At 37.6% G+C, this 21,220-nt stretch overlaps 2 protein-coding genes across 3 annotated transcripts in view; one reads left to right on the top strand and one right to left on the bottom strand.

Annotated features, from left to right (window-relative positions):
* The window catches only part of LOC136822730 (neuropeptide Y receptor type 6-like), an 81,357-nt gene that overhangs the window by 56,967 nt on the left and 3,170 nt on the right, over positions 1 to 21,220 (bottom strand). For both annotated transcript variants that reach the window (XR_010848938.1, XM_067079010.1), the window contains exon 2: positions 10,698 to 10,765. The gene's annotated coding sequence lies outside the window, so the exon portion shown is untranslated. The remainder of the gene's footprint in view (positions 1 to 10,697; positions 10,766 to 21,220) is intronic.
* On the top strand, positions 4,714 to 6,472 carry LOC136822728 (D(1) dopamine receptor-like). The gene has a single exon (XM_067079006.1). The coding sequence runs from the start codon at positions 4,801 to 4,803 to the stop codon at positions 6,253 to 6,255; it is 1,455 nt and encodes a 484-aa protein (XP_066935107.1). The 5' UTR covers positions 4,714 to 4,800; the 3' UTR covers positions 6,256 to 6,472.

Below are 21,220 nucleotides of genomic sequence, written 5' to 3'. Positions count from 1 at the left end.
TAAGACTTTTACGTCTCAATCACACTCGAAAAATTAACCAGCGGGGGGGGGGGGGATTTTTATTAGGCACTTGTAGTTTATTTGACTCGTAATAGTAGAGAGGTCTGCATGCTATATTCTGAGATGTTACTCTGTACTATGCTTTTTTGCCCTTGTTTCTTGTGATTCGATTGACTGGCCTTCATCCAAGATCTGGGATGGCAACCATGGTCACTCTTGTTCTGGTTCTCGCTGATTAAAATCGCAAAATGTCGTTACATTATATAAGATTCATACAATCTGATACTCACGGTACCCACTGCCTTTAATTTGAATTTTCAACATTTCCTATGTATAAAATATAAATTTTTCCCTGTTATTCGGGATTCAAGGTCGTTATTCGAAAATCATTATGAAGATTAAGATTAAGAGAAATTGAGTTGACTTCACATAAAGACGAACAGTGAATAATATTGAGATTTCAAAGAGATGTGGATCTTCAACTTTACATTACTTTGCAAACTTCAGAAATTACTGAAATTACTCCAAAACAAAAACGAATAGAGTCTGACAGATGTGGACTTTTAACAACTCTTCTGCCACAACTGATTCTAAAGCTTCAGTTGAACTTGTAATCAACATCGAAAAATCGAATGTGTCACCATAAACCTTACTGTTAAGCAACATCTTGTGGTCAGTTCTAAGGCAGCTGAAAAGAGTCGATAACTTCTGGTACTTGGGATCCATGGTTACAAATAGTCACAAGGACTTCCAAAGTAGGTCTGTGTTCCAAAAATTGGAAATGATTTTGCGCTAAAGCTCCGTCTTATTTTACAGTTGTGAAATTTGGACTATCTACGAAGAAATGACTTCAAAGATTAACACATTTCATACAAAAATGAATTATACGCCCCTGTCTCACAGCCCCGGTGGAACTTTTTTCCTCAGCGGGGATAAAAACTCTTATCAAAATCTCAATGGGGAGAGAAATTCTATTGTTTCAAGGTTAAAAAATCCAGTGGGGATGGTTTTGGAGTGCAATTTTTAAACTTTGAATTTCTAATGGGGATGAAATCAAAATTAATATCCCAATGGGGCTGGAATTTCAAGGTATTTTCCCACCGGGGACAAATTTCGGCCAAATTTCCCAGTGGGGCTTGGGTCCCAGTGGGTCTGTGACACAGGGGTGTAATTATGTTTGGAATCAAAAGCTTGATAGAACTCCAAATTAACAAATCTTTGAAGCTACATCTCATCTCACATGATAACTGTCAGATTGCATCAACTGAATGTCTCACTGGGCAAAAATGAGATTACAAAAATATACGCGCTCTATCTTCACGGAAAATGGAGAAGCTGTCAATCTTGATTTAGATTATAAAATAAAACTGATATTTCCGTGGCTCAAGACTGAACTGACTCATCTGCTCTACAGTCGAAAGCCGACGACGAAAGAAAAAATAATATCGTTTAGGGCGGAATACAGAACTTTTAAACCTTCTGTTTCGTAAAACTTCAACCTTTCGAAAGATTTGATTTTTCATTTTGATTTGATTTCAAAAAGTCCACCTTTTGACGGGAAAAGCCTTCCATAGTCCAAAAAGAAGATAACTGAGACTCGGCCCTCGTCCAAGACCCCCACCCCTACCCTCAGCATCAGCATCAGCCACCGAAAATCGATAAAATCGTAATCTATTATTTTTTTTACACGAACCAACCAAACTTGAAAATTTAGAAAATCGATTGGCTCGTCTCGTCTCGTCTCGTCTCGTCTTGACACCAATATTTTGTGTAAACTATGAGTAGCGAGAGTAGTTAACAAAATAAAAAAAATATCTGGCATATCTGTTAGAAAAATGAGTATTCAATCAGCTTCTTAGCGTCAATGCCTCTGATCCCCCACCCCCTTGCGTCGATTTGACGTTAGTCGTTGGAAACATCGATATGTGAGTGGCCCCTAAGCCGAGCAGAGCGGGTGAGTCAGTTCAGCCTTGAACCACAGAAATATCAGTTGGGCCGATTTATTTTATAATCTAAATCAAGATCCGTGGTGTACAAACGAATTCCTTCTTTTATCGAACTATACCAACCTGGAATAAATTGCCAAAAGATGTCGCTGAGGCAAAGACAGTCAAAGTCTTCAAAGAAAGACTCAACACTGCATGGAGTAAACATCCGAAAAGATTCAACACAAGACAATTGTAAAATACGTATAATCGCGATCAGTTCCAGAGGCCCTCGTGCGTCTAGAACTTTTTTACATTATAATAATAATAAAGATTGACAGCTTCTCCATTTTCCGTGAAGATAGAGCACACAGATTTTTTGTCATCTCATTGTTGTCCAATGACAAGTTGTGACCAAGAAACTTCAGTTGATTCTGGTTGGTTCAATCTAACAGTTATCATTGGAGATGTTTTAGATCTTTTAATTTGGAACTCTATCAAACTTTTGATTCCAAACATATTTCTTCGTAGATGGTCCAAATTTCACAACTGTAAAATAGGAAGGAGCTTTAGCGTAAAATCTTTTCAAGTTTACTGAACGCAAACCTACTTTGGAAGTCTTTGTGACTATTTGCAACCATGGATCCGCAAGTACCAGAAATTGTAAACTCTTTTCAGCTGCTTTAGAACTAACCATAAGATGTTGCTTAACAGTACAGTTCATGGTGACACATTCGATTTATCGGTGTTGATTACGAGTTCAACTGAAGCTGTAGAATCAGTTGTGTAGGAGAGTTAATTCCATTTCCTGGTATTCCCAAATCTTTGGGAGCACTCAAGACCCCAATTTGTCAGCTTGCACCCTTTTTGGTTTGGAGTAATTTTAGTCATTTCTGAAGTCTACAGAGTAATCTAAAGGCCGGTGTCCACTTGCACGCGCTGCGATCGCACTTTTTCGAACAAAGCTTCCACGCTTTTGGTCAAAAGAAAAATAAAGCAATTCCATTGGCGCGATCTGACGTAACGGTTGAAAGCCTTTGCGGCCCGTTTTACACAAGGTCCTTTTACATCGACTTTTACACTACGTCGTCGCGTAAGAGCACTGTATCCATCAGAAAAAGATCCTTTTGACATCACGGCACTTAACAAGTTATGAAGGTGGCTCTTCAGATGGTTAATTTTCAAGCACCTTCAGAGGTTTATAGTGAATAAGAAAATCATGACTATCTGTTATCAGCTTACTTTCATGTTGATGATTTTGCTTTTATGTTGATGATTTTGCTTTTACATTAATGATTTTGCTTTCATGTTTATGATTTTGCTTTTATGTTGATGATTTTGTTTTTACATTGATGATTTTGTTTTTATGTTAATATTTTTGCTTTCACGTTGAATGAGAGAAGAGAAGAGAAGCAGACCCTCCGATATCATCGGACCGGGCCCTATCCCGGGATAGTTTCCTACCCCTTGATAGGGAAATCACAGCGCTTACCAGACATTATACTATGTGCTTGCGACACATTAGAGCCGTGCTGTATTGATGATGATACTCGCACAGTACGTGAGAACCTTGCGTTCTCGCAGGTACTGAACATATTAGTACCAACATCACACCACATTCAATGCCCGGCATAGCTCCCCATACTCTTGTATCAGAGTGATGGTACCCTATTCCCCTCACATGGTATAGGCTGACTCGGGCCAAGGTACATTCACTTGCTAAGTGAACCGTAGCACCGAGTGGGAATCGAACCCTGACCTTCAGCACGAAAGTAAAAAACGATGACCACTCACTACTAGGCGTTGAATATTTTGAATATTTTGTGTTTTATGCTGAATATTTTATGCCTTTATGTTGATGAATTTGCATTTATGCTCATAATTTTGTTTTTATTCTGATGATTTTGTTATTATGTTGTTTCTCCAAGGGGGAGCACTTAAGGCAACGGACTCATTCGGTATAGTCACTATGTTGTCTAAACTAACACAACCTGGGTCTGTTCTTGGTGATCAGTCCCTGCAATGACGTACTTCCTTTTTTGAGAAACACAAAATTAATCGGCTACCTTGAGAAATTATTCAAACGATTTTTCAATTTGATTCCGTGTCAACGATGGAACTCCTTTTTATTTATTTGTTTATCATGCAATTTAGAAATTGCAAAACGAAGAACCCCTCCCCTATAGAAGGAACAAAGAAGGACCTATATATCCAATATTTGCCTTCCTTTCTAATTATTTGTTGGCTCGATCCAAATGACAAAAGGTATGGCTATCATTGAGCTAGCAGTAACAATATTTTAAAGAGGTCTCTAATAGTCACAAAGTTATGATAAATGCCTCACATTCTAATCAAATTAGATCTAATTACAAGCTGATCATTGAAAAATATTTTTGGTACTTTTCTCATCTAGTTGTCAGATGCAATTTGTTTTTTGTCAAGTGAACAATGTGCTGATGATGATCGTTATGATGCTGATGAGGAATAAATTAAAGTTTGCTGTCAAAGTTTAATTTGTGTGTTTGTTTGTTTGTTTACTTAAAAATGGGAAATTTCTTTCAACCATACACGATAACAATAGAACTGAAAAATACTTTTTGCAATTATCTGTATAATAGAGAACTTTTATCAGGGGATTCTCCTCCGCTTAAAAGTCTTCCTAATTGATTTAAGGCGTGATGCCTTGGTATTAAGATATTTCCTCTATCTACATGTTTCTTCGTAAATCTTTATCGCTTGATTGACTATAATGATGTGTAAAGTAATTCTAACTGTTCTTTTTAGATGATGAGATAAGTTTCAATGCTACTGATTCTGTTAGGCAAAAAAACTAGAGTGACCATAATCAACGTGGCGAAGTAAAAAGCGAATAAAGATGAATGTTACATCTTGCAATGATATTATGCAGATGATGCAGCCGACAGGAAGTGTTTCTGAGCTAATCTATGTTATTTTGCCGAACATTTGTGGTATAATTGAAAGTATCAATGCATCAATGGTGACATTTGAAGAGAGAATTTTTTACGATCATTGCTGTGACCCGATACCGTTCATGATCCTGAACAAGACTGTGAACCCTAACAATGAGACTCATCCTGATATACTCATTAGGGATGTTTGCAATTATATGAAAGATAATAGAAGCCCACAGGAAGAGCAATTATACAGAGATGTTTGTTTGTCAGCTAATCATCACGCAGCAGGTGTTTTGAATCCAGCCTGGCGCTTACTTACATTCATTATCCTCTCTGTGTTGACACCGATCGGTTTCTTTGCTAACGTTTTGATTCTAATGACCGTATACAAAATCAAACATCTTCGCAATACCACTGGTTACTTCATTTGCAATCTAGCAGTTTCTGATCTTCTGGTTATCTTTCAGATGTTACTATTTGTGACCATGTATACGTCTGGTGCAATGTCAGATGCAAGTCCCCGAGTTCAAAGCTTCTTCTTTCCAACAATCGATGTCGTTATTGGCTCAGCTTCGTTGCTACATGTAACAGCAGTGACTATGGAAAGAGGCATAGCTGTATCAATGCCTTTGAGATATCCAAGGTACCTTAATGAACGAACAGCGAATCGTACCATTGTTGGAATCTGGATTTATTGTTTGGTGCTCCTCGTCATGGGTTTACTAAGAATACCGATTGTCAGCGATGTCTACAATTCAGTGTTTTTCTTCATCGCTGCTACATTGAGCTTTTTCATCCCTTGTATATTAGTACTTGTCTCCTATGGTTTTATTCTGGTATCAGCGTTAAAGAATATGAAAATGGAAAAGAAAATCAGCAAAGTTATTGTCGTTATATCCACAATGGATCAAGAGAATCTGGAAAAAGTTGCATCAATGAGACCAGCAAGGTTTCGAGAAATCAAGATCGCTTTTAACGTGGCAATAATGACAGTTCCTTTTGTTTGCGGATGGGGTTATTTCATGACGTGTAATACGTATGAAATTGTAGCTGGCAAGGATATTACCGGTTTTCAAAATTGGTTAATCCCTTTCGTACCGTTCGTAATTTCATGTTTAAATCCATTGACTTATTTAATGTTCACTCGATCTCTGAGGAAGAGTTCGCTGGTATTACTGTCCAGATCAAAATTATGTAAAAAACTAACACAGTCGCTCATCAAACGGGAAGGCGACTTAACAAGTATGTCGTTCGTGATTAACGATCGGAACAGTCTAGTTGTAGGTGAACCGGCTTCTCAAAGACAATCAGCTAACTTATCAGACCATAATGATAATGAAAAGAAGCCGTCTGAGTCATGTGAACAGGATACTCTGATTGAAAAAGTAGAACTTGGAAAAGGTGTTAAAGTATGATGAGTGAATAGCACTGATCATTATAAATACTGGTTACCGATTAACAAAATATTTGGAATTTAGAAATTTGGTAGCCTACCGGTGTAGTACTAATATAATGTAAGTACTGCTTTTCTTAATGGGATACTGTTATAAAAACACCCCCTTCTCACAGACCCGGTAGGATTTTTTCCGCCAGTGGGGATGAAAATAGCGGACTAAAACTCAGTGGGGATTGGTATTCTCATATTTTTTATGAATGAGGATTTCAATTCTTTAGTTTTTAAGTTAATAAAATTCAGTGGAGATGGGAAAGATAATAAATATTTCGCAGCGAGGTTTGGTTTATTTGATTTTTTTCGGTGGGGACAAAAAATAGAGGATAATTTTCCACCGGGGACAATATTTTGGCGAATTTTTCCAGTGGGAAGGGTTCCCAGTGGGTCTGTGAGAAGGGGTGTATAAAAGAGTAATATCCACCTTAAGAAGTGCTATTATTAGGGTACCAAAGCTCTAAAGCTCCGATCAAAGATGACACATATGACATAGGGGTCGATGGTGACCTTGGGATAAGGTATTTAAAAGCGGAAATTAACACCGTTGTTGATTTCAGTATGCCAATAAGTGAGGGGTTAATTATTAATTTATCCGTTTGCAATGGGAACCATTTTCATAATGGGATCAGATTGAATCTCTCGAATGTCGATCAAATTACAGAGGTTTTTAGTTAAATTTGTAGAGCTTAAGAGATCTTAGGGTCTACAAAATCTAAATTAGGTTGCTTTGACTTCTGGGGATATCTTAATATCATATTATTATAAAACGCAAGCCAGTATGGCTAATTTATGCTTGACAATTTGTAAATAATTTTAAAATTACAATATTCTTTTTATAATTAAAATCGAACTTGATTTTATTCATTTTTTTTTTATAATTGTATATTTATTTAACCTAAGATTGTTTAAAATGAGATAACTATTTGTTCAAATTTAATTTCAGTTACGCACCCCATGGATTTCAAAATTTTACACAAATTTTGCAGCATAATCATAAAAATTAATACATCATTCGGGAGAGAAAACTAGCTTAGGAGCAGATTGTACAAAGAGCCCTTTTATTGAATATTGCTAGAGAACGAGGGAGAACGATAATCACCATAGTGATATTGGCGTCATAACATTGTATTAGTACGGTTATGAGATGGCGTCGAAGGTATATATCAGATAAAAAGTTCGATAGAGATCTTGATGTAAAAATCTAATAAAATTCACTTAGTGTGCCTGAGCCAGTTATCTGCACTTCTCTGGAAAAACAAATTATAAGCGCATGGGATTACTCTGTAACCTTATTCTCTGTAAATTTATCTTATAAAAAATGTTATCTATATTATGGCCAAAAATTAAGAATATGCTAAGTATATGCCCCTTTTTTGATCTTGCAACTGAACCTAGGACCTATGATTGAATTTCGAGAGCACTTTTACCTGTAAATTGGAAATTATCTCCAAGCATCAAAGCTTTCACAAAAATATTTTCCATTGAGGAATGTATTATCAGTTGAACTTGGATCCTAACCAAGATGATCCTAATCATCTTAAGAATATTTTAGGATGATTATCTCAAAAAGCTTAAGAATATATGATTCAAAAGAAAAACACCATTCTTATAAAAAAACCGTGTACTAGGTTTGTCAGGCAACGTAAATATGTACTATACTGTACTGTAAAAGTCGAAAATAAGGGCGGATGTTCTTAATTTTTTGAGGTTTAAGCCTAAAAAATATGTTCTCAAGCTTGTTCTTATTTTCGCCATTTTGGAGTATTTTTGTCCTAAGAAATCGGGTGTTCTAGAGTCTGCAAAGCCTTAAAGATATTACTTCCTTCGAGATGTGAAAGAGCAAATCCTTGGACCAGGATGAATAGCTGATTACTGATTACTGACCAGAATAAGATGATGAGGAAAGATTCCACATAATTACCAGATTTGAATTGGAAAGTTTGAGAAAGAAGCTTTCATCATAGCAGAAAAGAACAGATTTTGACATAAAGCCTTGCATTTTAAACTTATGATAGAGGATAAGTCGGTGTTTTTTACACTTTTGGCAAAAACGTGACATTAAATTTTCTAAAAAATGGTTTTTCTTGAATAAAATGAATTTGAAATAGCATTTTGGGATGAAATCTTCCAAAAAAGTGTAACACACGAGCTTAGAACTTTTGGTTTTGGTTCCAGGAGTGAAGAAGGATCCAATATTCCAAAATATTAGATTTTAAGAATTTTGGAATTATGAGAGTTAAGTGGCTCTTGGATTGATTCTGATGGTCTGAACTTGTTACATGATCTCTATATTTTATGAAACAATGATGAAGAGCACTTTTGGATACGAAATTCCATCCGAAAAACATCTCTGAACTTGAACAATTATAAAAGATGCATTTCATCGTTAAAATGGACTGATCACAATCTAAAATTAATCAAAAGTCACTTCCACTTAATTTTAAAACATTCTTAGATACCAAAAAGTGCGGTTTCGCGAGCGTTTCGGGATTAAAAATTTCATTTTGTGCGGTGAACAAGTGGTGAACCTACCCCAACCCCAACTTGTCGCAAAATGGAATTATTAATCCTTCGGGGCTCTATCTGAGCTTATTTTAGGTCATTAACGTAACGACATATCATGCATAACGTAAAAAATCAGTTTAGAGCCTTGTAGGATATTTCATTCCAGATTAAGACGCTCATTTCGGATAAGGCAAAGTATGTTACTTTCAATGAAGGATTTGATAATCCTTAGATGCTCTATTCTAGTGGAAAATCTTATTTTCTTGTTCTTAAGAGCCTGAACCTTCCAAATAGTTAAATTTGAACTACTTAATATCAAATAAACAACAAACAATCCTCAGTTTAAAAAGGCTTGAACTCAAAGAAAAATTACGAATAAGTGATCCCAAACTGCTCCCAGTTGGAAGATTTTTTATTTAGGAATAGAAAATACATAAATGCTCCATCCTGCCAAATTTCAATTCTAAAGCCCCATTAGATCAAAAGTTATTACTCATGGAATCCATAATCCATTTTCATTATGGAATCGTTTAATCCTAACGTGCTCCTAGCTTTAGGAGGTTATAAGTACTGGTTTAATTTCTCTAGAAGGCTCGGGAAAAATGGAATGAAATCTTCAATCATTTGCCGATCCCCCTGATATCATATTAAGAAAAGGTGCATTTTGTATTTATTTTAAAATCTGTTTAAAAAAACTTCACGTTTTTGCCAGAAATGTAAAAAACACCAACATAAGAGAGTGAAGATAAGAAGAGTGAATGATTTTATTATTCCGCAGATGAGAGAGCGGGGGAGAGAGCCGAACAAGCCCCCTCCCCCCGCTAAACAAAAGCTGGAATGTCATATCTTATATGTCCCTCGAATTCTATAATTTTACCTCATCTACAATCTATCAAGACGGTCAAATAATTATTACTCATGAAAAACTACATGTAAAGTAAACAAAGAAGTTTTTCCCACTCTTTCCTTATTCAACCAACAAATCTTTACTATCTTGATGACGTCACAAAAACCAAACTAATACGTAGTTCAAGGTTTCCCTCCCCCGTTCCCAAAGTTTACATCTCAAATTAACCATATTAATGACCTTCAATGATCATTAACATTACCAGTATAAATTTTAATTACAGCGACAAAACCTCAATATAAATTGAAAGTAATTGATATTTCCATTGTGCAATTGACAAATGAAAAACAACCCATTCAATACGAGATTCTAGACCGGAAATGAAATTGTATATTTTTTAATAACAACTCCATTAGGCTCTGTAGAGAAAACCCAAGCCATTTCTCACATCAGTATTCAATCAAAATGGTTAAAAAGTTAATGGCATCTTTACTTTTTTATACCCAATGTATAGTTAATTACCAGACAGATACCTGAGCCGTTTCCCTATTCCCAACTGGAAAATTTAAAGATTAAATGTCATTTTCACTGAACAATTCCTAGACAGCCCCACCCCATTGAGAATAAAGTGTGAAATAAACTTTCCAAATTTACCTGAAAAGAATGGATATTTCGCCATTGGAATCTTCCCTACATGGCAAATTCTATGAAACACAGGAGCGAAGGGAGGGTTAAGTAGGTATTCCTGACGAGGTACCCCTCCCTTATTTATGCCTTTTCTTGTAAACATATAAAAGGTGACTAAAAGGTGGGGAATGAAAATCCCTAAATTTTCTTCTAATTTCCCTATTTTTTCTCATTTTTAGCAACAAAAAGTACTCTATGAGAAACTTATTTTCAATTTTGTGCTGTTATTATCCCACCTGGGGCTGTCGGACATGAAACCCCACCCACATTCAAAACATGTATATCCATTGTCATGTTTATTAAAGCAGAAATGTCAAGTATCAGAAATTATATAAAAACCTATAAAATCTTCATACAAAATTTCTCACCTCAAGCTAATTAGAGGAGCTGTCCAATGATGAGTTTCTAGATTCAAACAGCGTACCGTACATCGATTCTAAAGAAGAATGCAACAAAATGAAGGCTTGTGACTGATGAATTTTTGTAACCAACTAGGCTTTACCAAACTGCCAACTACTCCAATGAACGGTTTTCCATAAATTACCACCCACCCCTCCCCTGGCATTGAAATTTCAATTTCTCCAGGTAGAATTTCGGTCAGTTGCCCACCTGTAAATATCAAGATATTGGAATCCATCTTGAGGAATACCTCATTAGAGTAGGGGATTTAGGTGAACGATGGAGTCAACTTCACAAGTATGAGCCTCCTTGAAGGGGAACTAAAAATAAATGACGAACAATAGGAACGGCCCTTAGGATTCGATTGAGGGCGCGAAAAGTGCAATGTATGGTCGACTTCAATCATTAAGGATTTAAAGTTTTTAAATATTGCAACACTAGAGTTGATTTTTTGCTTAAATCTTGCACCAAAAATTTCTGAGCACTTTAAGGGTCAAACTTTGACATCCGTAATTTTTGGCCATGCACATTCCTCAACTGGTCAAGCCCCTAGCACCTGGGCCTTAACATAAATTAAGTTTTCACTTTGAAGATTACATTAAATTTCTTTAAAGTAAACGGAAGTGAAAAAGTGAATGTAATTAGCCTATGATTTACAAAGATGCGCATTAACCATTTAATGACGTGCGCGAATCATTAAAAAATCGACGAACGTGTTAAGATTTGAAAAACTCTGTGATGGAGGACGGTGAAGTCTTTATAAGGAGTATATGAATTATTACATGTACTTTGCCACAGTTTGAGTATTTATTTGGCGTTCAAAAGAGGGAGGTGCTATTGAAACCCCCTATTGTGTAAATATTAAGGCTTTAGACGAATTTTAACTGTTTAAGGAGACATAAAGTGATTATCCAAGTGCTTTTCCACCAAACATTGAAAAGAAGGCGGTATTTTATTTTCACAATTTGTGCAACACGAAACCAATGTAAAAGCCACAATGTCAATAGAAAGGCTGTCATTTTGTGGCATCTGTCCAATACTATTGATTCAACCATCAACAATTTTTGATATTGCATCTCAAAAAATAATACTTCTTTTTCTCCCTTTTTCTTCTTACACTGTCACAAATTTTTAGTACTGATTATACGTCAATCAATATTATTAATTAGAAAGGGGCGGAGACAAGGTCAATAGAAGATTCTATTGTCCATGCAGGGTTGCAGTAAACATAGCCCGGAACTAGATATCACTTGCAAAGTTTTTTGAAAGTCTAGGGTAAAAGTTATTGGCGCTTAAATGGTCTAACTGGAATGGACATGGGTCCAGTTTGAAAATTATTAAGTTTAGTCTGTAAACATGCTTCTTTAAAAAATATTGGTTTAGCAGTAGCTCATTCTAAAATTTTTAGACAATTAAGTCCATTTAATGAGAGCTCATTAAAAAATTTCGTAAGCTTAATAAGCATATTAAACTCCATCGTTTAGAATACAATTAGTCCTATATTACGGTCAGTTGGCAGCAACCGAAGGTAAAATGAAAAAAATATATTAGAAAATAGTCTTACGATGCAAAAAAATCACAAATTTGACCATTCTATACTAGCACCACTTCACTCTTCTGTTTTATTGACAACAAAACCTTCAGTAGAAGTTGATAACACTGATTTGGTGTGATTTTCAAAGGGATTTTAGATGACCTGGGAAATATGACCTTGCCGGTACGAAATATGTTGAAAAGGACGTCAATTGGTAATTTTTCTGGTTCACCGACTGCATAACAACAAAGCATTTGATTCAGAAATGATGCATTTAACAACAAAAGAGTTACCCCGAAGGGAACAGAGTATTTAAGGCCACGTGTGCATTACTACTAAATTTTGTTTCATTTACCATTTTTTCAATAAATTCAACATGCTTCAAATCTAACAAATTATATACCGTTGAAAAGAAAATTTAGAGTACTATAACATCTAAGTTAAACAAATTCTAGAAAATGAAGATAAAAATGAAGAAGAAAAAATCAATTTTTTATCCTTGTATTTTTGGTCCAGAGGGGGTCTTTAAAGCCTTCTGGTTTGAGATGTACATTATTTTAAACATAGAATTAATGCCATTAATACATAAAAAATTTTATAAGCCTTTTTCAGAAAGTTGCTTAAGTTGGAGTGCAATAACTACAATCATGGACAAAATGTTGAGACAAAAGCTAATTCTAAGCTGCTTCCCCCTTCCCCCATTTGCAATGTTCAATGCTTGGTGTGACGGCCTTGCGGACTGATCATTGCAGCTGGAGGAAGCAGAGCCTTTTTCTACATTTTTACTGCAAATTCATGTGTTTTTCTCAAACATTTTTCTCCATGATTGTAGCAAACAATAAGGGTTTTCGACTCAGACGAGCTACCTTCTAGAGGCTGCAACTTTTAAGGTAAGAATTTTACAGGAAGAATAACTATATAGCTGGGATTTGGATGCTTTACAATACCTCTAAACCAAAAATGAAGTTTCTAGAATAAAAGTTCATTCAAATGCGAAATACAACGAAGATTTGTAAGTGCACAATCAAAGCGAATGGATTTGAAAGCCCTTTCACAAGTAACCTATCAGACCAAAGGCTATGAAAATACACTGTAAGGGCAGAGATGGATAAAACTGGAAAAGAATTGAACTGCAGTGGTCAGATTTCAGTCAAAACTTTGTGCGTGCTGAATGAACGTCGAAACAACCTCATGCGCCAGCTAGGCCAATGACGTGGCTTAAAGTTAAAATACGTAGGCCTCCACCCCCCGTCAATCAATCTGATTTAAGCAATCTATACTTTCTATCAATATACAATTTGGAAAAAGATCTAAATTTAGATGGTTGGCCAAAATTTTGCAATGCCGCTTTTTGCACAAGATCATTCTAAAAGTAGGTAAATATATATTGAATGAAATTAGCTTCTTTTGATTGGTTGGAACAAACGAAAATTCACGTAGGCGTAAAGCGGTGGCAACCATAGTGATTTTCACATAAACAAAGACACCAAGAAGAATTGTACAATTAAAATGGAACAAAAGCGTAAATTTCAAATAGGAAGCCTCCAAGATCTCCAATTTTGATATGCAAATAAGGGCCAAAAACAAAAAGAGCGCTAAATTTACTTCAAAAACTTTAAAAGACGCTTCTATGTCACACACTCGCTGGGACCCCAGCCCCACTAGAAAATTTAGCCACGGTGGAAGAAATACCTCAACATTTCAGCCCACTTGGAAATTGAATTTAAAATTAACTGAATGAAATAATTTTTCTTATAACGAAAAAAATCAAAGGGGTCACTGCCAGCCTATTTTTACCAAAAAATCGACGCAAATAAAGGGCTGACGTAAAAAGTAAGTATAGTAAGTTGACAATTTCATTTGCAAATTAAATATGCAATTAGAACCATGATATGATTTCACAGTGTGCACCCCATGACCACCGGTGTTACTCTCACAAACGAGAACAAAATTTCACAGTAATTTTCAAACGAAAATTTATCCAGTTGTTTTTGGGAGAACGACATGAATTCAAATATCAACTTTTTCGATTATTTGTAAAAAACTATATTTATATTTTGCAATAAATACTCTAACAAATTAATTAGACAATTAAATAAATGCGAGGACAAAAATATATGTATATAATTATCTAAGAGTTACACTTTTTTCTAACTTTCAACTTCACAGTGCTTCCAAATTGCTTAAAGATCGTTGAAACAAACAGACAAAAACAAAAAATTCAAATAAAAACTAAAGACAAAATGTAAGGCTTGAGCAAAAAAAACATTGATCTTTTACTTTCCCTGGCATTATGCCTATTAGCTTTCTAACAGAAAAAACAACAACATGATCGACCCTAAATAAAGTATAACCTGAGCCGAACACATATAATTTTTAAAAAATTTACAAGGCTCCTATATAGTATGACATGGTTAGTAACAAATAAAATAAAACACAAATTTTTTAAATGAATAATAATGGACACATATTTGATCTATTTTGAAGCAATATGGTAGCGAAGCAGTGTATGTACGATCATTTCTCCCATCCGAGGATCTTTACGGCAGGAAAATTCAATATTTGGGTTGGTTCTTCAATACCCAGTCATCAATATTGGCGATTGTAAAGCCATCCTTGAATGCTCTAGAAACGAGGTAAAAAGTCAATTAATGATAATTATTTAACAATCTTCATTAATTATAAGGATTAACATTTTAAACAAAGCAAATAGATGTGTGTGGAAAGCAATTGAAATTTCTACGCAAAATTGCTCGAATACCTTCCCTGAGTTACAAAACTTTTAATATCAGGTAGAAAGGTTAGCGGGACTTTGTTAAGCCAATCAAGGAAAAATGTTAAGGTAGTGGATGCCATAGAAACTTTGCCAAACATAGAAAGTAGAGTCCTCCCCATACCTTTCTCTCCTTTAGTGGTTAGCTTTCTTTGGTACGGATGATTTTTTGGCTGACATATATTCAGGTTGCATACGTTGTTGCATCTCGTACTGGCTCTCCTGAAAGAAAAGTATCCAATAAAAAATTAGAAACTTTTGGTTGCCGATTAATAGAAACTGATTCCTAATTCTTATCAATTGTTACCAAAAATGGCACCCTAAGAAAAATGAATCTTGCAAATTTGTGTATTTGCAGCCCTAACTGGGACTTGCAGCGAAAGGGAAAAACGGCCCTTAGTCAGAAGCTTACAATTAAGACAGAAATTCTAAAAAAAAGTCCCCTGGACGGATTTTCGTCTACAAAAGGAAAAGTTGCAACGCCGATTCTAGGATCATATGAAAGATATGATGTCACTCAGAGTTGTGTGAAGTAAGACAATGGACTTACTGGTGCATATTGTTCTTGTTCGTTGCTGTACATAGGATCTGGCATCATTGAACGGCTGCTTGGTGCATATTGTTGTTGTTGTTGCTCTTCTGATGCTTGTTCGATGTCTGGTAAGAGAAAATAATGAAAATAAAAGATTAGTGACAGAGCAGAAAATAGAGAATTTTCAAATATCGTTACTGATTTTAACTTAACCTAAGATCATATCTTTTACAGTAAAAATAATACTAAAATTCCGAAAGAATTATTTTACAGGCTTCGGAAGATCAGTGTTTCGTAGCAGATTTCTTGATTATCGTTGATGAAAGCTATTATAATGGAATATATATCATCTCTTATTGGAGAGGGTGGGCACTAAACCGATATCGCGCGGCGGAGGAAGTGCTATTTCTACAACGGTTTCGAGTGGATGACGCGTCCTAACATTTTTAAACATTTCTGATGTTGGACTGTTCGCTACACGTTCGGTACAATATAACATTTTGTTGAGTAAATTCTCTGTCCTTAACAAAAAAGATCTAAACTTTAAAGTGTAACTTATTTTGTTGATAGCTTTTACTGTGTAGCTTTATATCTAAAGGATGCTTACTTTCTCTAGCATAGCCTGGAAATCCAGCACCAGCAGCATGAGGAAGACCTACAAAGCCGTGCATACCACCATATCCACTGTGTCCTTCAATACCATGAGCACCAATATCAAGTCCTAGACCACCGTGTACTCCAGCATCAAAACTGGTATGACCATAGCCTAAATGACCGTCCATGACTCCAGCATGTCCGTAACCAATACCATGTCCATATCCACCGAATCCATGGCCATATCCTAAACCAGCGCGGCCTTCATAGCCGTAACCGTGATCACCAGCAAATCCAACACGTCCACCTAATAATGCAGGTCCTCCATATCCATGTGCACCAAACCCAGCATGGTCAGACATAACCAATGCACCGCGATCTCCTTCATAATCACCAACAATTCCAGGACCTCCCAAATGATGGAAGCTACCTCCAAAGATACCGGCATGACCAGCATATCTACCACCATAGTGTCCACCGAGACCACCTAATCCGGCACCTCCTAATCCTGCACCTCCTAATCCTGCACCTCCTAACCCTGCACCTCCTAAACCTGCACCATAACCATGTCCACCGAAACCAATATCACCTTCAACTCCATATTCATGGTGTCCTGCATCAAAGTTACCACCGAGTGGACCTGCGTATCCAGCACCAAAGTCACCGTGGTTTGACAATACACTCATTGGGTAACCCCCATGATGACCATAACCAACATGACCGTACCCCATATGTCCTCCAGGGACACCGAATCCATCGAAACCTCCTTCCATGAGATGATGACTACCATAACCTCTGATACCACCATATCCGAATGACCTTGGTGATGGCATGACCTCTCCTCCTTCTCCTCCCATACCATATATAGGCATACCTAGAACGGACAAAAAATTCGAATTCAGGATTTGTTTTTCGTTTTGATTTTGTTGCTATTCGTTTTCGAATCTTTTTTTAAAGTTTTGTTTAAATAATGATACTCAAAAGATCAATTTTGACATTAAATAAATAAAATGATAGCCCAAGAAATGAAATGCGAATTCTTGATGAAATTTCATTATTTTATAAATCAAATTTTTCGTTTTTTTTTGTCCAAATTTTACTTTCTAGGTTTTTGTATGCCTATAAATGGTATGAGTGAATGTTTTTATTATGTGTGTATGTAGTGTAACAAAATTTCAGGGAGAAATTTGCAAATCATTCCTTATCGCTGTTGTAAAGGAACTGACCTCCGTAACCACGTTGGATAAACTGACGTTTGGAACCTTTCTTGTTGACTCCTTTCTTGGCAACTACGACCGTTGGTGTTTTCACAGATACTGAACGCTTAGCTTTTTCACCTGTACAATACAATAACATCAACAAAATCGTAATAAAATTCATCAGATAATTTACTATACTGCAGGGATAAAAATCTCCTTTACCAAGCCCGAAGGAAAAATACATGCCAAGTGTAAATGCAAAAGAGATCAACGGATAGACTGTACAATCCCCGAGGCTTAACACATCAAAATAAATTCATGCTTAAGTGAACTTACTGCTTTTCTTGGTATTGCTTTTCTTGCTTGTTTTGGCAGTGCTTGGTTTTGCAGCAACAGCTGGGGCAGCTTTTGGTGTGTGAGATTTGCTCCATGAGTATGGACCTCCGTATTGATGGCCGTAGTTAGCTGATGGCCAGATGTATCTGAAGGACAAAAGAGAATTAAATGTTTCTCAGTAGAGTAAATTTTCATGTGCCCTCCGTGAAAACCCGTAAAATAATTCCAGTATAATAGAATCTCTTTAACTCGAACCTCTATAACTTGAATTTCTCCTCCGAACAAGTTTTTCGTCCCTCCAGTTAAGAATGCCCTATTAATCTTACTCTATAACTCGAAATTTACTTAACTCGAGCAAACACTCGTGGGTGTTCGAGTTATGGAGACTCACCTGTAATTGTAATCTGTAAAAAGGATGATACAGTATATGACTCTTTCATCGACTGACCCTTTATCTTCTCCATAAAAATATGTAGAGGTAAAAATATATTGACTGTATTTTACAGGGACTGTCTGCATAACTTTGATATGTATAACCTTGAAAAGAGAAAATAGCTTACCCAGCTCCTAATGGGTATCTGTCGGCAGCTGGGACTGGGTATCTGTTTGATGGGACACCGACTGGCTCAGAAACGACTGGAGTAAAAGCTGGTGTGATTTGACGTTTGGCACCAGTTTTCAAGGACTTCAATTTCTTGCTGGTTTTAGCCAATGAAGCTGTAACATCCTTGACGATGTTCTTGATTTCACTCATTTTCTGTGAATTTTAAAATGAAAATGAATTTTAAAAGAATTGCTACAGATTCCAATAAATCTAAATCGAACGTTGATTGTGATGGGGGTAGTTATTGAACTTTAAGTGCGCATTCATTTAAAACGTTTTTATATCGTCATTTTTGGTGAATGAAATAATTTGATTTGACCATACCTGTCCAGTGACATGAACTGGTTTTGAGGTGATGACAGATTTGGCAGTTTCAACCTCGACTTTGACACCTGGGGTACCGACACCAACATGGACATGTCGTGGGTGGTAAGAGCGTGCCAAATATCCTGATCCTGCATATCTACTACCAACAACACTGGCTCCTCCGAGGTAGCCAGCAGCTGGGACAGCACCTCCGGTGACGTATCCGGCACTGACAGCAGGGACGGCAGCGGCGGCGCCACCTACGTATCCTGCGCCTCCATCAACGTAGCCATCAGCATCTCCATCGTCATGTGAGATTGACTGATGGTGGACTGAGGTGTATTGGGTGGTTGCACGACCAGGGAATCCACCGTTGGCGTATTGAACAGCGTTGTGGGAGTATCCGTTATTAAAAAAGAAAGTAGATCCGAAATTTCTCCGTAAAATCGTTTAGTTTTTTTTGCAAAAAATATGCGGGTAAAATCACTCTTCAACGAAGAGAATATGATGAAGCATTGGAAAACAAGAAAATCAATTACAAAAGAATAGTTCTACCGGGTTCTGGAACTATGTTCGCATTCTTCAAGTACTAATGAAAGAGGGGGGTTAAACCTGAGTAATATAAAACTGGTAAAAGCGTATTTTTCCGAATTATCAGAAAATCTAAAATCTGTGGGGGACACGGATAGTAATCAGGCTGACTCGATCTTAGTCCTTTGATTGACCAACACTATGAGTCGTAAGGCATTCTCTGTCAAAATTATTCTTTCAAAAATAGTTAAAGGACAAATGTTGGATTCGATGCAAGCTGAAATTCTTTTTTGACCAAAAATTAATAATTTACCAATTTAGCCATTTGGTGTAGACACAGCTCAGCCCAGCCGCAAAATCTCCCACATCGGCACCGCCACAACCACCAACACCGCCATTTAACCCCGCAGCCATCTCCAAAGCAAAGCACAAAATACCAGCGGACCCGTGTCCAATCCAGCTTACCATCATCACCAGCACCGCACCCACAGTGCACCACCGAACCACCACCAAGTCAACCCCATAAGCCTCCCATGCCTCCCACCCGAGACCCCCCCGTCCACCACCAGTAACACCTCCCCTCCTCCCATAACCAAGCGTCCACCATATATCCTTTAAACCACCACGTCCTAACCAACGCCACTCCATCCCGCCAAACCACCACGCACCAATCAATCCGGAAATCAACCAATGGCTTGTTTGTTGGTGTTAGTATTTGTGCACTAATACGCACTAAGAAAATGCCGTTTCTCTGATCAATGGCGTAGAGCTCTCAGCCGAGCACCGCAACCGTCTCCAACACATCCAGCACCAAGTCCGGCACCAAGTCTGGCACCAAGTTCGGCACCGCAACCGTCACCAACACAGCCATCTCCAAGACCGCAAGCATCTCCGACACAGCCAGCTCCTGCGTGCCCAATACCAGCACCGCAACCATCGCCGATGCATCCTGCACCAAGACCAGCATGTGCAACACCGACACCACAGCCAGCACCAGCACAACCACCACCAAGGCCTCCCATGCCGAGACCACCACCAAGACCTCCCAAGCCGAGACCACCACATCCAGTACCTCCACAGTCTCAACTTCTCCACCCCAGTAGCTTGGATGCCCTTCAGCTTTGAAGAGAAAAACCACCAGCCGTATCCACCACCCATCACCTCCTCCATGACACCATCCACCACCATCCGGAAGAATCCCACCCTCCTAATCCATAACCGCGTCCACCATATCCTCCGAAACCACCACGTCCTCCATAACCGACTCCACCGTATCCTCCAAATCCACCACGTCCACCGAAGAATCCGGAATGAATGGCACCAAAGTTTGGTGTTTTGTCCCAGTATTGTGCACTACCGACGCCATAGCTGCTTCCTGATCCAATGCCGTTAGCTGCTTCATGGATAGGTAAAATGTCTTCACCGTGGAAGAAGGCAGCTCCACGTCCACCGAAGAATCCTTTGACGTCTCCTTTTGGAATATCAGCACGTGCGTTCCAGTAGCTTGGGATTCCATGCTCTTCAGCTTTGAAGAAATGAGCACCATAACCACCAGCGTATCCACCACCAGCACCTCCTCCATGTGCACCACGATGACCTCCATGGTGACCGCCATGTCCGTTTCCCATATGGTCACCGAAACCACCAGCCATATTGTAACCACTGATACCAGTGTGGAGTCCTGGAACACCTGGGAATCCAAGACCTAAACCACCCATTCCATCACCAAACATAGATCCACCTGCCATGCTACCGATGACTTGACGTTGTGTGCATTCCGTATCTCCGTCGTTGCATGCGATATCTTTGTTGACAAAATTTCGTGCAACTCCATTTTCAGCAGGTGACAACACAGCTGATGCTTGTGGGGCAGCAGGAATCAAAACGTAATCACGGCATTGAGCATCTTCTTCTTTGGCAACTCCAGATTTCTTAGCGTGACCGATACCTCCATAGCCGTGGTGTCCACAGCCCCAACTGTATCCATATGCAAAATATGGGTAATCACTGTTCCAAATGTGAGATGGTCCGAACTGATGAGTGTTTCCCCATCCTTGTGATTTAGCTGGGTAAGTCAAGATTT

The sequence above is a fragment of the Clytia hemisphaerica genome, unplaced genomic scaffold (genome assembly GCF_902728285.1).
Source record: "Clytia hemisphaerica strain Z4C2 unplaced genomic scaffold, Clytia hemisphaerica genome assembly, whole genome shotgun sequence".
In the NCBI taxonomy this organism is placed as follows: Eukaryota; Metazoa; Cnidaria; class Hydrozoa; order Leptothecata; family Clytiidae; genus Clytia; species Clytia hemisphaerica.
This window is presented reverse-complemented; position numbering and strand designations above follow the sequence as displayed.